Here is a 15,055-nt window from a genome sequence, read left to right as displayed (position 1 = left end):
AAGTTTATTTTAATAATTATTTTTTAAATTTAATGTGTTTAGTTTATATTCAAAGATTTTGCTCATAAATAAATTCCCTTTAACAATATTTTGGTTCAGGTCAATAATCTGCTGACTTTTTACTTGACGTTTTAGATGTGAATAAATGAAAGTAGATGAATAAAAGTATTTACTAACACAACAAAAACAGGAATCTTAAGAGGAATTGAACCAACAACCCTGGATCAGACATAACTGGAGCATCTCCAGTTTAACCATTTTAATGACTTTAAGCTGTTTGATTCAAAGCGTTTCAAGAGTCAAACTAATCGACTCTCTGACCTGATCATGATTTTTAATTCCAGCAAACTGCTGAATCATCAGAACCTGTTTACTTTGGATAGGCCGATTCCCACAGCATCAGGGTGTGTCTGACTCAAACGGGTCGTCTGGTGTTTGAATATCAGATTTCATCCAGAACTGCTTCTGCTCCTCTTTCACTTTGTCAACAAACTTCTGGGACCCGATCCGTCCCGTCACAACGTCACTAACACACTACAAATATTAACATTAATATTTAGAAATGAGAATTAAATAAAAACATGAATGCCTTTTCAAAAGCTCTACACTATAAAAACTGACATCCTTCTTCAAAGTCAATTTAAAAAATACTTTATTGAGCCAAAAGGGAAATTGAAGAGTTAAAATGTATTATTTTATTTCTTAAACTGGGCTTCTTATAAAGACTTAAAAATTATTACAGTGTGGTTATGTTTTATTGCCACTTCAGTTCCACATTTATTTGGTTGGAAAGTCCGTCTGTCCGTCCGTCTGTCAGTCCGTCTGTCAGTCCGTCTGTCCGTCTGTCCGTCCGTCTGTCAGTCCGTCTGTCCGTCTGTCTGTCTGTCTGTCAGTCCGTCCGTCCGTCCGTCTGTCCGTCCGTCTGCCAGTCCGTCTGTCCGTCTGTCTGTCTGTCTGTCTGTCTGTCTGTCTGTCCATCTGTCCGTCCCAGAGTATCATGCTGTAAAATGTATTTGCCCCTTTAAACATTTCTTCTGTTTCTCCTATTTTGTTACATTTTAATGTTTCAGATCATCTATTTTTAATTTTTAATAAAGAGTGAATCCCAGAAGCAGTTTTCAAACGATGATTTTAAAAATCATGGCCCATCAGAGACAACAGCTTGTGAAAACTCAACAATCCCTCTGAGAAACAGCAGAACTGCTTTAGTTCAGTCACACTGGACGGTTCTGAGTATGAAGGATGTTCTTTTAGAGATCTGTCCACCGCCAGAGAGGTTCAGTATGAGTTATTATTATATCTGCAGGTCAGGGAATAACCAGGTCTGGGTCAGGCTGCTGAAACCGAGCTGAAAACATGGAGTTTAATCAAACTACCAATAAATAAACAGAAAGGGTTTTTTTTTCCTTACTGAATAAAATCATTTGAAAACTGCCTGTTGTGTTAATTCAAATTATTTTGTACAATATTACAGTTAGTTTAATTATATGGAACTTTAAATGTGACAAAAAAGTAAAAACAGAATCGGCCTGTGAGAGAAAAATACTTTTCACATGTTGTAAACAAAAATGGTAGATTTAAATTTTAAAACCTTGGAGACAGAAATATTGAGGGCAGATATGATTTTTACTTTTAGAGTAAAAACAGTTTGAAGTCATCACATGTTTATTGCATCAATGTGACTTCAACCAGTTTACATGTGGTGCAGATTAACTACAGTCCAGCAGGGGGAGCTGTCCTTTTGTAGATTGAACAATGAATTATGTTTCCGTTCATAAACAGACAGTAAAAATGGCAGAAATATTTAGTGTTTAAGGTTATTGTTATGATGTTTAAAGATGTTTTATTAAAAAAGGCCTTTTATCTACAGCTGCTAAACTAAAAGCTTCGTTTTCACCTCTAAACCTTCATACTATATCATTTCTTTATTTATGTATTACTTGTGCCTCCTGTAATTAAAATAAAATTCAAGTTTCTCATCTGGAGAAACTTTGGGTTAATTTTGCTTCTCGGTGTAAAAGATCTTCCCATCAGGCTGGTTCTTCCAGCTCAGTCTGATCTCAGCCTTCACTGCCTGGTCCTGCAGCTCTTGCTGGAGCTGAAACACAACGATCAGACAAGTCAGGAACACACACACACACACACACACACGCACACACACACACACACACACACACACACACACACACACACACACACACACACACGCAACCATGTGTGTGAGCAGCATGTACAGTATTTGATGCATTTTGGGACCATTTTTCTGACACATATTACATTGTGGAGACACTGCCCCTTGTGGGGACCAGGACTTGGCCCCCACAAGGAGAAATTGTGTTTTTAGGTTAAGAGTTAGGTTTAGGACTAGGATGTGTATTGAGTTTTGGTTAGGGTTGGGTTGTAGAAATTAATCGAAGTCAATGGAATAGAATTGCACGAAGGGGAGGGGAATGAAAAGAGCAACAGGTATTTTGTTCCATATAACACAGTAGGAGTGTAACAGGTAAACCTGCTATGGATGCAAGCTCAACTAAAACCCCACCTGTTTGGAATTGTATTTGAAACCTAATCAATTACAAATTTATTGATGGAACCTGACTTAATGTCGTGTTTTTATTATTGATTCTATGTTACATTGTGTTTCTGTGTTTGATATGATGTAAAGCACTTTGAAATGTCTTGCTGCTGAAATGTGCTATACAAATAAAATTTGATTGATTGGAAAGTCCCTGCAAAGATGGAGAGACAAACATGTGTGTGTGTTCAGTGTGTGTTCTGTGTGTGTGTGTGTGTGAACCAGGTTTTTATATGTTCATGGGAACCTTTTGTCCCTCTACATTGTGGGGACATTTCTTCGTCCCCATGAGGGAAAATGCTGTTTTTGCTGTTTACAGTAAGGTATGTGATGGTGAATGAATGTCTGGTCTGTGAATGAACACACAACCACGCGCACACACACACGCACATCCACGCCCACACAAACACAGGCTAGTCTCTCAGGAGCAAGCTCTCCAAGGTGTGGCACCTCTAGGCACCATCTAGTGGAAGAAGAGGGAAGCAGCAGGAAAACAGAAAAATCCCACAGAGAGCCAAACCCTGGTTCCCATTATTGCACGATGTCCGTGTTAATTTGGTCAAGAATAGATAATGGGAGTTTTACTTGGTTCAGCGGCTAAAACTAGTTTTAAAAAAATTAGATGTTATTCAAGCTAGAGCATTGAGAATTTGTTTAGAGGCAGTTAAGTAAAAACTCCAGTATGTGCTTTACAAGTAGAGTCAGGAGAAATGCCATTATGTATCAGAAGACACCAGATAATGGTTAATTATTGGATAAATTTAAGAGGACATAATGAAAATCCTCCAGTTAAGATAATATTAGAAAATTGGAAAGGAACAAATGAATAGTTTTGAGTTAGTTAAGAGTTAAACATGGATAAACTACTTGTCACCTTTGCTGCAGTGACAGGAAGAGTAACACCAGATGGAAGAAAAATCTGATCTAGTCTTTTTGATTAGGATCTTGGAATGTTGAAAACAAAATGCTTCCTTCTCTTGTTTCCTGAGTTTGATCTTTGTGTAAATCTTTTTGCTGACTTACAGCAGAATCACTTTGCTTCACCACATCGTCTGCATGCTGCTGTCTTTTCCTGTAAACTCTCTCACTGATTTTGCTCTTGTCTACATGCAGCCTGCACAGCTGATGGTCTCATGATTCTGGGATGTTGAAGAACACTTGACCCATTTAACAGACACTCATGGACCCCTAACCTGCAGTAACACAACATCTTAATATATGCAACCTGAAATAAAAATATTAGTCTCTTAATACACTTACTGTCTTTGTTCATTCTAAAGAGAAGACTGGTGCTGCTTTGTAAATGTGACTGGCCACAGCAAAACTGTGAACAAGTAATCTTTTCTTTCAGCATGCTGTTCTAAAAACAAAAGTTCTGCAAACTGAAAAATATTCCTGCAGACATGACTTCCTCTGATCATATAAGTTCTTTCCACCAGTTTCTTCAGCTTTTCTTTTGAATGACATTTTTAAAATCTTTTAGTAAATCACTTCATCTAACCTGATGTGCTATGCAAACACTTGCCTGGTTTTGCTTTCTACATTTTTGCTGAGATGATTTGATGTTAAATCTGCTGACAGAAATGCTTTAATTTTATGCTTTAATTCAGCATCTTATTCTGGTTCAGTCATCTCTCCAAAGATGACAGACGAGTCAGAACGCTTCAGGTCTTTATATAAATCTCTTAATTCTGACTCCTTTTCCCACCATGGTTTATAAATGTTACTTAATTTTAAAGTTTAAAATGTTCTGTCGTATTAACCGATCATTTAACACCCACAACTCAGTGAAAGTTCTCCAGCCTGCTGATCTAACTGATCCAGATTAAAAGATATTTCAGGAATTAAAATGAGTTGCCACAAACTAAATGATCAATGTTCTCACCAGAGACTCCTAAATCAGTGCTTGAAGTGTAACTAATCCCTAACATTTTTGCCAATAAACTGTCTAAATAAGTTATTTAGGGTTCTATCTTTATATTTCTGAGGGAAATCTGACATTTTTGTGCAAATTTGTTTAGTTGTCAGGATCGGGGTTTCACTTTCACAAGGATGTAAGTTACACTTTAAACTAATTTTTAGTTTCTTGTTTGGTTGCAGTAGATCATAAAATCCATGTTTTCATTGTGTTTTTACAAAGAATCCTGAAAACGTCTGACTGATTTTTCTTCATAATAATTTGCTGGCATGTTGACTGTAAAACAATCTGTTACATTTCAGCTTTTTGCAAAGTATGAAAAATAAACTTGATACTGAATTTGAAAATGAGGCTAAAATAATCATGTGCAGGCAAACATGAAGTTTTCACACCATTTAATGAAGTAAAAATATTTGACAGCATAAAGATCATTAAATCAAGTTTGTGTTTATAATGTTACTTTTTATTTCAAAAGATTATAAACCCATTAATCCCAAAAGAAATCCCACCAAAAACAGAATTGTTGGAGGCTTCAGATTCTTTTGGCACAAATAAATGGCCATGGCTGGACACATGATCTGTCGTTCCACTTGTACACTGTTAGGAGAAAAAAACACAAGCATGACTAAACATCTGATTCTTCTACATTTCCATCTTATTTCATGTTCTATTGCTTATTAATTACATGTAACTTTTAACACCGCACAGGGTCAGGTTTCAGCCTTCCTTCATTCTAAAACTAAATAACAAACAAATAAAAAATGGGTTTATCTTTACCAGTGTAGTTAATTTCCAGGCAGTTTTCTGATTGTTGAGAATTGTCAGGCTGACCGATAGCAAAGCTAGTATAGTCAAACTTTGATCCGTCGCTCCACATCCACTGTCCCTCCTAATAGACATGAAATGTTAGAACAAAAAACCTGCCAGGCAGGTTGTGATTAACTAAAAATACAGTTACTGAAATATCATTTATTGCAGGATTTGATACCTTACAATGTACCAAATACAAGGCCACACACACACACACACACACACACACACACACACACACACACACACACACACACACACACACACACACCCATGAACATCACCCCCTCAGATATTCATGAGTGTGTGTGTGTTTTTTATGTTGATAAACATTCTGTGTACATCAACACACAGTACAAGTTTAACTTGTGTGAACATGCAGGTCATCCAGCTGCAGCGTGTTAGTTTGTTTTCAGGAACTTACTGTGATGGCATCGTAGCCGCCGACCCATATGACCGCAGGGCTCCCAGTGTCCCGTATAACCATGTCACTCAGGAAGCTGTTTTCTTCATTGTTGTGGATTGAGGCCAAATTCCCACCAATAGAAATGAAGAACTCCTAATGAGGAACAGACACAGTAGACAAAGTTATATTGGGAAAATAAATACCTTCAAATGTGTATGAAAAACCTGAGTTTTTCATACACATTTGAAGAAAATAAAATAAACAGGAAAAACATACAGGAAAATAAAGCAGAGCAGCTTAATTTTCCTTTATTTTCCTCAGTGAGTGCAGCTACTCTGAGGAGAGTGTCCATGTTAGAAACTGAAGCAGTGAGTTGTGTTTGCGTGGCTCTGTACCTCGGCATCACTCCACGTCTTCATGTTGTAGTAGAAAATTAAGCAGCGACTTCCAAACTGGGTCCAGCCAGGAGGACAGGCTGCTGACAAAAACAATTCAAAAGATATTTTAATAAATTATAATGAATTCATAGATATATAAGTTAGCCCTTCTGATTATTATATGTTAAATTCACTCTCCAGATGCCTATTTGTGATGACAGAACTTTTGATCAATTAAAGACTCAGAGTTTGGCTGCACAAGGTGGAGAGAGAGCAGTCCATACAGAGGCCTTAGTCCTCGACCAGGCTGTTGCAGGTTCGAGTCCTGGCCTGTTGACCTTTGCTCTCTCTCACAACCTGCTGTCCTGTGTGACCATTATAGCTGATAAAACCTTTAAAAGAAAATGTTTTATTGTCCATATTTGACAACTGGGATGGTGAAAGCTCCCCTGTGTCATTAGAACCTAACAGTTCCACTTTAGTGTCATCAGACCATTTCTGTCTGCAGAGTGAAGCTCTTTGTCTCTGTGTGTGTCTGCAAACTGCAGTCTAGTTTTGTATGTTTCCTCTAAAGTAAAGGCTTCTTCTTCGCTGAGTGGCTATTCAGTTCATGTCAGTACAGAAGAGTTTCACTGTGAATAACGACTGGGGTTAATCTGCACGTTTTGGACCAGAACCCGTCTCCTTCCTGAGCGCTTTTATGGGTGGACATTCCCGTCATGCCTGTAGATGCACAGACAAACGCCGCACCTTTAAGCATTGGTAAGTTGTTCCCAGGATGAAGCAGACTGGAGCAGCTCCATGATTCTCTGATATCTTCACTAATTTCTTCTTAGCAATTTGAAATAATTTTGGTAACTCTAACTAAGCTAAAACAAAAAAAATTGTGCAGATTTAACTTCAGACAGTGAGAAAAAATCTGTTTGTGTCTTTTTATTTAGTGAATGTAAATATCTGGTTTCCATTGTAACTGTCTCTTCAGGAGAATATGGAGTGAAAATAGTCTCAAAATATCAGTGAATGTAAAAATATTTGTGTGAGTGTAAAAATATTTGTGTGTGTGTAATACTGGATTTATAAACCTTAAAAATAAAATAAACCTTCTCCTACGCCAACATTTGTAGGCATACTTTTACATATACTTTTACACATACAGAGAGATATTTTGAGACTATTTTCACTCCATAGAGAAGCTGCTGCGAGAGCTTCTTGCAGATCTTACAGTTTGAGTGAAACCTGGGAGGTACACAGCAGACGCCGTGACAGCCCAAGACTTCAGCTGTCAAATCGTCTGGGACTTCTTCACATGTACTTTATGTAAAAGTAATCAGCAATGGTTTTACAGTGTAGGACAGACTTAGAGCTGTACAAGTCAGATAGACAAGTCAAAAAAATCTACAGTTTATCTGTAGATTCTGTGAAAGACTTTAAAATATCTTCCAAACTTTGCGAGCTGCTACTGTAACATCTTAGCTGAAGCCTGGAGGCTCAGGCATCGTGATGGGATGAATGACGGTTTCATGTTTTCACTGGTTTCATGTTACCATGGAGATTCAGAGACAGATTCACTCAAGAAATTGTCTTAATCTAAAGTTTATCATCTTCTCCCAAAGAAATAAAATGACATGACAAAAAAAGTTTATTCATGCAACAGATTTATTTGAAATCAGATTTTATCCGTGTGTCTTCCAGCAGCGACGCCATCGAGGCCTGACATCCTGGAGGAAGTGACATCACCAGTGAGAAGGTCACATGGTCATGTTGGATTTCTCAGGAAGAGGAGGGAGGAGTTAGCGGTTTTTGGCACAGATGGAGAAACTATTTCTGGTGCACCCTTCATCGTTCAGGTAAATAATTGATCCTGAAAAGAGATAAAAAATAATATCAGGAAAATATTTCAGCAGCAGGTGAATCTGTTTGGAATCCTTTTAATAAATTAATAAATCCTAAGATTTATTAAAACCAACTGATCTGTAATTATTAAATACACTAAAAAATATAAACCCCCCATGTCAAATATGAGTTTTATGAACATTTGGGTTAAACAATATATAGAGAAACTCAAACTATATTTTCAGAAATTATTGATCTTCATATTGGCATTGATAACATCGTGGTCTGGCCGTTTGTAGCGGATCAACAGTCCTTTGAACATGAAGGGGGTCAGGGTGAGGAATTTGATTTTGACCCAGTTGCCTTCCCGTAGGTGGTTACAGACAGTCTGAGGTGCGACGTGTCTGTTGTTCAGACCAATAGTCTCATCGGCTGTGTGTCTGGTGCTGAGAGATCCGACGTGGCCGATGAGGATGAGGAGGATCTGCAGTAGAGCCAGTCTGTTGGAAACCAACTCTTAATGATAACAGACACCGAGCCGTGCAGCTGCTGCTCTGCTGCTCGTCCCTGCATCCAACATGCCGATGGCACGCTCCTGCATAACTTGCAACATCTGAGGCTTTGTGACTGGTGTCAAAATTTGGCATTTTGGGGTGGCCTGTTATTGTCCAGTCCAAGGATTGTCCAGCTGTTGCTCATTTTGTCTGATCACCCACTGGAGTTAAAAACCAACTCACTGACAGCAAGTTGGATTAAAAATTATACACAAATCAGAGAAATATTACTTTTGTACAATAAAATGTCAGCAAATGTTCATTTACAGTTGTTAACTCCACACTGCAACAATATTTGTCATGGGGCGTTTATATTTTTGTTCAGTATATTTGCTGCGTAGGACATGTTTAAAAGCCAAGAGGCTGATTGGTGATTGTCATGAAGTGCGGTATAGAGGTGGTGAGGCAGACGCTGTAGACCCATGATGCGATAAATAAATTATTTTAATAATGAATGTCCAGCATAACACAGTCCAACACGGGCCAAACAACGGGCAGCACGACTGAGCAGAAACCAGGGCTCGACGCCGGTAGCAACCAGTTACACAACGGACGAGATGACGGACTGGATACACAGACGGCAGAGACTAGACGCCAAATGAGACGAGGATCCGACAAAGACACAGACACACAGGTGACACTAAATACACAGGAGGTAATCAGGGAACGAGACACAGCTGGGAGTAATCGAGGGGAGACAGGACAACACGGAGACTCAAGGACACAGGAAACTCAGAAATAAATACACAGAAAAACACAGATCATGACAATGATGTTCACCTTTCCGGTTGATCTCCATGCAGTTTTCATTTCCATAAAGGTTGTTTGGTTCCCCGCTGCCCCACTGGTTGTAGGTGAACTTTGACCCGTCACTCCACAGCCACACACCCTCCTGAAACCAGGTGTTTTTTAATCACACATTTTACTATGCATACATTTTATTTACTTCCAGGACACTGAGGTCCAAACTGCGGTCCAGGGGCCATTTATGGGTCCTAGATGATTTTACAAGGTCCCTTGATTCCCCATCATGATCAGTCAGTCAAGTTTATTTGTATAGCACATTTCAGCAACAGTTAAAACGGCTTTACGTCATAAAAACATGAAAATATAAAGTCATTGAACACACAGTCAATATGTGAAGCATTACATTTTGTCATGTGCCATCATTACATGTGATATAAATATAATCCACCAGCACAGGTGGTTTATGCACAGACAATTTTTAATATTTTATTGCAAGATCAATTCATCCGTCCATCGATCCTTTGCTTATCTAGTCAGAGGTAGGAGACCCAGACCTCCCTCTCTGTGACCCTTTTCCCAGCTCCTCTGGGTACAAAGCAAAACATTTGCTGTAAACCATCTCTGACTACCAAAAAATAAAAATAAATGAAAAAACTGACCTTCTCACCATCATGGCCTCCGACCCAGGTTCTCTCGTACGATCCTTTCTTTCTGTTGACCAGGTTCTTCAGGAAGTTGTGATCATTGCTGTTGCGGATGGAGGCCAGATTTGCACCTAAATCATTGCAGGCACGCTGGGAAAAAGAAAAGAAAAGAAAAACGCTAAAAGCAACAGACTGCAAAACTAAGAAAAGTCCAACTAAAAGAGAAGATGGAGCTCTTTATTTAGTTTAACTCTCCTGAAGACAAACTTGTAGCAGCACTTGATGACTAACAGCACATTTTGTTTCTCATAAAGTCGTTTCATTGAACAACGTCTGGAAAATGAGTCGTTTCTTTTCTCTGGACACTTTGGTGATTGATGGTAGTATTGCATTTACAGTCCTGATTTTTTATGCTGCTGGATCATAACCAGGTTACAAGGTCACCTTCCAAAATGCAAAAACATGAAATAGAAACAGCAAATCAGTCAAAGCACATAAATTTGGCTTTTTGTCCCTGAATGTTGCAAGATTGAGACTCATGACCTCTGGCGGCGCTCCGACTCTCCCCAGGCGGAGCAGAGATCCAGTCCAGACTGTTCTACTCGTCTTTGTCTCATCATGCCTATAAGGGCCAAGGTTGTCCTGAACTGTCTCTGTAGTTAAGCTGCTATAGACGTAGAACTGCTGGGGGACAAACTGAACACTTCCTGACTCTGCTGCAACTCTCCAGTTCTCTCCATAGAAGCTCCTCCTGCTCTGATGTCTGGATCTGGTTCCTTCCTGGAGGGAATCAGCAGATAAAGCTGCCATCATCCATTCATCCTCCCTTTCCTCATACTAACTTTTTACTTTTCATGAATATAGAAATTACTCCTAGATCAGTTCTTCTGTTTCGTTTCTCTGTTCATCTTCTCAACCCTCCAGATGGCCGTTTGGACTGAGCCAGGTTCTGGTTCTGCTGGAGGTTTCTTCCTGTTAAAGGGAGGTTTTCCTCTCCACTGTCACTACATGCATGTTAGATATGAAGGATTATTGTAAAGTTAATGACAAAACGCATAAAAAGTGAACTTGATGCACTGATGCATAACTAGGATTTATTGTGTGACTTGAACCGAATTAACAGTTTTTAGTGTCATGAAGCAACAGTTGTTGTGAAGTGATGATACATAAACTGAATTAAATCAAAGCATTCAGATGGGAATTCTAGATTCTAAAAACATTAATGAAATTACAAACTGATTATTTATGAAACCAACGTCTGGTCAAAGGGGGCAAAGATGAAATAAACAAAAAGTGAAATAAATAAAGTGACAGGTTTACAACACACAAAACATCAACTGTTTTTTGTCTTAAGCACAGATTTTTTTGTGACTGTACCTCAGCAGTAGCCCAGTCCGTCTCAGTACTCTGGAAGAGGAAACAGCGATTTCCATACTCAGACCAACCAGTCGGGCATAAAGGAACTGGGAAATGCAAAGAAGTGCAAAAGATCCTAAATAAGAGCTAAACAATGACATTTATTCTCAAAATGAATTTGAAGAAATTATATATATCTTATTAAATGGAAAGAGAGACTAGCAGCAAAATCCTTGTTCTTCATAAATAAATGACAATGTATTGAGGCAAAGCTGCCTCATTACAGGTTCACAAGTATTTACATCACATTTGGACTTCTGTGTTTCTTTTAAAACATAATTCAGTCAAAGTGTAACAAGACTCTCAGCTTGCTTTCCGTCTGGTTGAAGTACTTACCAAGTTCAATCTGTGGATAGAGAGAAAACTTAGAGATTAATAAAACCATAAGTCACTCAAAAGCTGCTAATCTAGATGGAGATTATCAACATATTAATCCTGGAAGTTAATTTTAATGCACATACTAAATAATTACCAATATATTTTCTTCCATATCAAAAGTTAAACTTCTCTTATTCATCATACAAAGTAAACATTTAAACCTGTATTTGCTGCAATGTTAATGTGTGAGACTCACAGAGCATCAGAACCCAAACGTCTCAGAAACTTTTATTACATCAGATCAATTTTACAAAGTCATAACTTGATCTGCACAATCATGAGGACGGCAGCTGACTGGACGGATGTCCCTCCACAAGGAGGCAAGACGCAAAAGGTCAATGCTGGTTGTTAGCACAGTGCTGTAACCAAACATATTCATAAAAAGTTGAGTGAACGAAAGAAGTGTCATAGGATGAGACCCATAGTTGCAGGACTTCAAGCAAAAGGAGCCCAGACCAGGTGCTGAGAGCATAGAAACTGTCAATTTTCAAGGTACAAAGTATTAATTTAGAGGTGAAAAGTATAATTCTGAGGGGAGTACAATTAATTTGTAGATAATTTGTAACTAGACAATTTTAATATTCCGTAAATTTTAACCATATTTCATGTATTTGACCAATTTTAAACCAAAAATTCCAGAAGGAGCTTTTAATAGTCCAAATAGTGAGCTTAGCGATGGTCCTTTAAGTTTAAAGTCCTTTAACTCACAGTTTCAGTGCCTTTATGTAGCTGCTGTCTGTCAGTCAGTCTGTCTGTCCTGCTAGCTGTTCACCTGCCAGTGACCAATTAGCTGCTGACTGACCTGATTAGACTCACCTGGTGGAGCGCCACCTGCAGGGCACCAAGTTGCCCTTACAGTAATAAACAGAGTTTTCAGAAGAAATTTCTGTTTAAAATATCTTTTATCATCAATCAGATGTAATATTCTACATTTTGGAGACACAAAATTTTGGGTTTTCATTCTATGTGAGTCACAATTATCAAATGCAATATGTAATATTTATCTTTATGTGTAAGAAAATCTATACAATATAATGAGTATGATTGTCTGACATAAGGGAAATAAAATACTGAACTTTTCACAATAACTTTATTTTAAATGTGTTTGTTAATACAGTAAATGTATCTTCATTCTGTGACTCAAACAGCTTCAAGTCTGAACACCTTCAGCTGCCTCATCTAAAAACTCCTCAGCTTCACTCTGTAAACATTTCCTCAATAATACTTTATAATCTGTTTTTCACTTGAGAGAAAAACAAGATGGCAGACTCACTTTGACTCCGTTGCAGAGAACGCAGCTCAGAGAGAGGAGCAAAGCGAAGTAAAGAACTGAGGCCATCTGAGGGAGAATCATCAGGAATATTCAGTTTTTCAGAAATAATGAATTTACAGAGCTGTCATATGTATTCACACCCAGCATTGCTAACTAGCCAAGGTTTATCTTTGTTCTTATCAAATAATGAAATAAAATTAAAAAATACAATGTTTGCATTATGTTTTCTTAAAATAAACAAGAAACAAAAAGAACAACCAGAAAATCTCAAGCTTTGGGCTCTCAGTCTAAAGTCTGGCCCTGATCACTTAAGGATTTTCAGGTTTTGTTAATTTACAACCTCAAACATCTATGATGTTAATGTGATAGACAAACGGAAAGTGGATTAAAATGTTGAAGTGGAGGGAAATTTTAAATAGTTTTCAATAAAGAGGATAATACCCTACTATATAATATAACTGTTACCTTCTCATTTTGATCTCTCTCAAACCTGAGGAAGCACTGAGGTTTGATGAGTTTTGTCCAAATCCACCAACTGCAGCAGGAAGGACCAGCCAGCAGAGCAGGCAATGGCACAGCTAACGAGGCTAACGATGCTAATGAGGCTAACGATGCTAATGAGGCTAATGAGGCTAACGATGCTAATGAGGCAGGTGGAACACTGACTGCAATACATGCTGCAAATTTACTTGAGCTATTTTAAGAAATTTTGGGAACATCTTTCAGTCAACTTCAAGTATTCATTTGTGACCTTAGACACTTAAACTGACTGTCAGGACAAGAACACAGTGACCTTGAGTCCAGTGCTAACATTGTTAGCCAACTCTTTGAGTAGATTGAAACTACAAGTTCAGAGCTACAGGAGGAATACAAGCTACTGAAGCTGAAACTTCCTGACAACAAAAGGAGAAATAGGCGCCAAAACAAACTGTAAGTAAGCTGAAGGTCCACAGCTAACCGTTTTCTTTTCTTAGCTGTGGGTCCAGAATATTTTAGGCTGTACAGTGGAACCAGGCAGAGCTGACCTTTAGATGACCTCCTATTTGCCTTTGCAACTGAAACACACTTGTTACTGTGAACCATAGCAGCAGGGAAATGCTGGACTTTTGTAGAAGTCTATCTCTGGTCACAAGTCATCACCAAGTTATGCTGATGCCTTGCTTTTCTATGTTTCTGACCTGCTGAAGTCAAAACTCCAGGTATTAAATCATTTTGGGAAAAGTATCTGGGCATAAAACATTTAAAATAAAAGCAAACAGATTGTTTTTGGTCCAAGTGGCCTTTATTTAACAGGAAGTAGAAGAGAAGGCCTACCTACATATCTAGGTGAATAGGGTCTATAAGCCCTTTAGAATGCTGTATCAACCAGAAAAATGTCCTCACATCTATAGAAACATATTTTCATATTTGCTCAGATTTTATGTCTTTTTTTTAGACAAATGAAGAAACTACTTGTCTGAAAAACCACTGCATCGTTGCTAAAGACGAGCATGGGTCCCCTTAGACATTGTTGTTCATATTCAGAATCTGATGAAATGACAAAAGATCTATTTGAATTTTAAAATATATAAAGCATTGAGATAAAGAAGAAGAGCTCCAACGTTACCGTTCTTTGGGTTGTGAGCAGTGAAGTGAGTCTCAGCAGCCGAACTTGGTACCAGGATATCTAGGGATGGAGCGCAGCCTTTAAATACCCTCACTGGGTGGTGTGACCATAATCTGTCAACACCATAATGTCAAATAATTAATATTTCCACTGTTTACATTTCATGAACACATACAAATACAAAGGTATCAGCTAACATGATGAAACTCCCACAGTCAACAAGCTGCTGTTGATTGAAGTCTCATGTAATTACTGTTTTACACGCACAGACAGAGTTACTGCAGAATGACTTGGACGAAAACAGGGGGGACCCATGTCTCCTCCTTGGGCTGAGCCCGGCCGGGCTCCATGGGTAAAAGCCCGGCCACCAGGCGCTCACCATCGTGCCCCCCCTCCAGGCCTAGCTCCAGAGTGGGGCCCCGGTGACTTGTGTCCGGGCGAGGGAACACTAAGACCTTTGCTATAACTCATCATTGGGGTCTTCAAGCTGCGCTTAGTCTGGTCCCTCACCGAGGACC

The 15,055-nt window shown here is 38.6% G+C and overlaps 2 protein-coding genes across 2 annotated transcripts; both read right to left on the bottom strand.

The window, feature by feature from the left end:
• Window positions 1-4,871: 4,871 nt before the first annotated feature.
• LOC111608776 (galactose-specific lectin nattectin-like) lies at window positions 4,872-6,807 on the bottom strand. The gene is made up of 5 exons (XM_023334802.1): window positions 6,720-6,807; window positions 6,105-6,184; window positions 5,728-5,862; window positions 5,271-5,382; window positions 4,872-5,090 (listed from the first exon to the last, which is right to left on the bottom strand). The coding sequence occupies exons 1-5, from the start codon at window positions 6,805-6,807 to the stop codon at window positions 5,026-5,028; spliced, it is 480 nt and encodes a 159-aa protein (XP_023190570.1). The 3' UTR covers window positions 4,872-5,025.
• Window positions 6,808-7,724: 917 nt separating this feature from the next.
• Window positions 7,725-14,588, bottom strand: LOC102234010 (galactose-specific lectin nattectin-like). Its single transcript, XM_023339561.1, has 7 exons — window positions 14,538-14,588; window positions 12,932-12,997; window positions 11,617-11,626; window positions 11,242-11,327; window positions 9,880-10,014; window positions 9,254-9,365; window positions 7,725-7,947 (listed from the first exon to the last, which is right to left on the bottom strand). Exons 2-7 carry the CDS (start codon window positions 12,995-12,997, stop codon window positions 7,877-7,879), a joined length of 480 nt encoding a protein of 159 aa, XP_023195329.1. The 5' UTR covers window positions 14,538-14,588; the 3' UTR covers window positions 7,725-7,876.
• Between the last annotated feature and the right edge of the window lie 467 nt (window positions 14,589-15,055).

This window comes from Xiphophorus maculatus, chromosome 1, assembly GCF_002775205.1.
Source record: "Xiphophorus maculatus strain JP 163 A chromosome 1, X_maculatus-5.0-male, whole genome shotgun sequence".
NCBI lineage: Eukaryota > Metazoa > Chordata > Actinopteri > Cyprinodontiformes > Poeciliidae > Xiphophorus > Xiphophorus maculatus.
Note: the sequence above shows the minus strand (reverse complement) of the source record. Positions and strands in the feature narration are given on the sequence as shown.

Bases quoted from the DNA above. Each gene is read 5' to 3' on its own strand.
- LOC111608776 (XM_023334802.1), bottom strand. From the start codon at position 6,807: ATGACGGGAATGTCCACCCATAAAAGCGCTCAGGAAGGAGACGGGTTC. The intron at 6,185-6,719 runs GTGAAACTCTTC...TTTTGTCAGCAG, and splicing joins AACCCCAGTCGTTATTCACA to CCTGTCCTCCTGGCTGGACC. The intron at 5,091-5,270 runs GTAAAGATAAAC...TTCTCCTAACAG, and splicing joins CCTGGAAATTAACTACACTG to TGTACAAGTGGAACGACAGA.
- LOC102234010 (XM_023339561.1), bottom strand. From the start codon at position 12,997: ATGGCCTCAGTTCTTTACTTCGCTTTGCTCCTCTCTCTGAGCTGCGTT. The intron at 9,366-9,879 runs GTCAGTTTTTTC...ACCTGGTTTCAG, and splicing joins GAGGCCATGATGGTGAGAAG to GAGGGTGTGTGGCTGTGGAG. The intron at 7,948-9,253 runs GTGAACATCATT...ATCTCTTTTCAG, and splicing joins CATGGAGATCAACCGGAAAG to GATCAATTATTTACCTGAAC.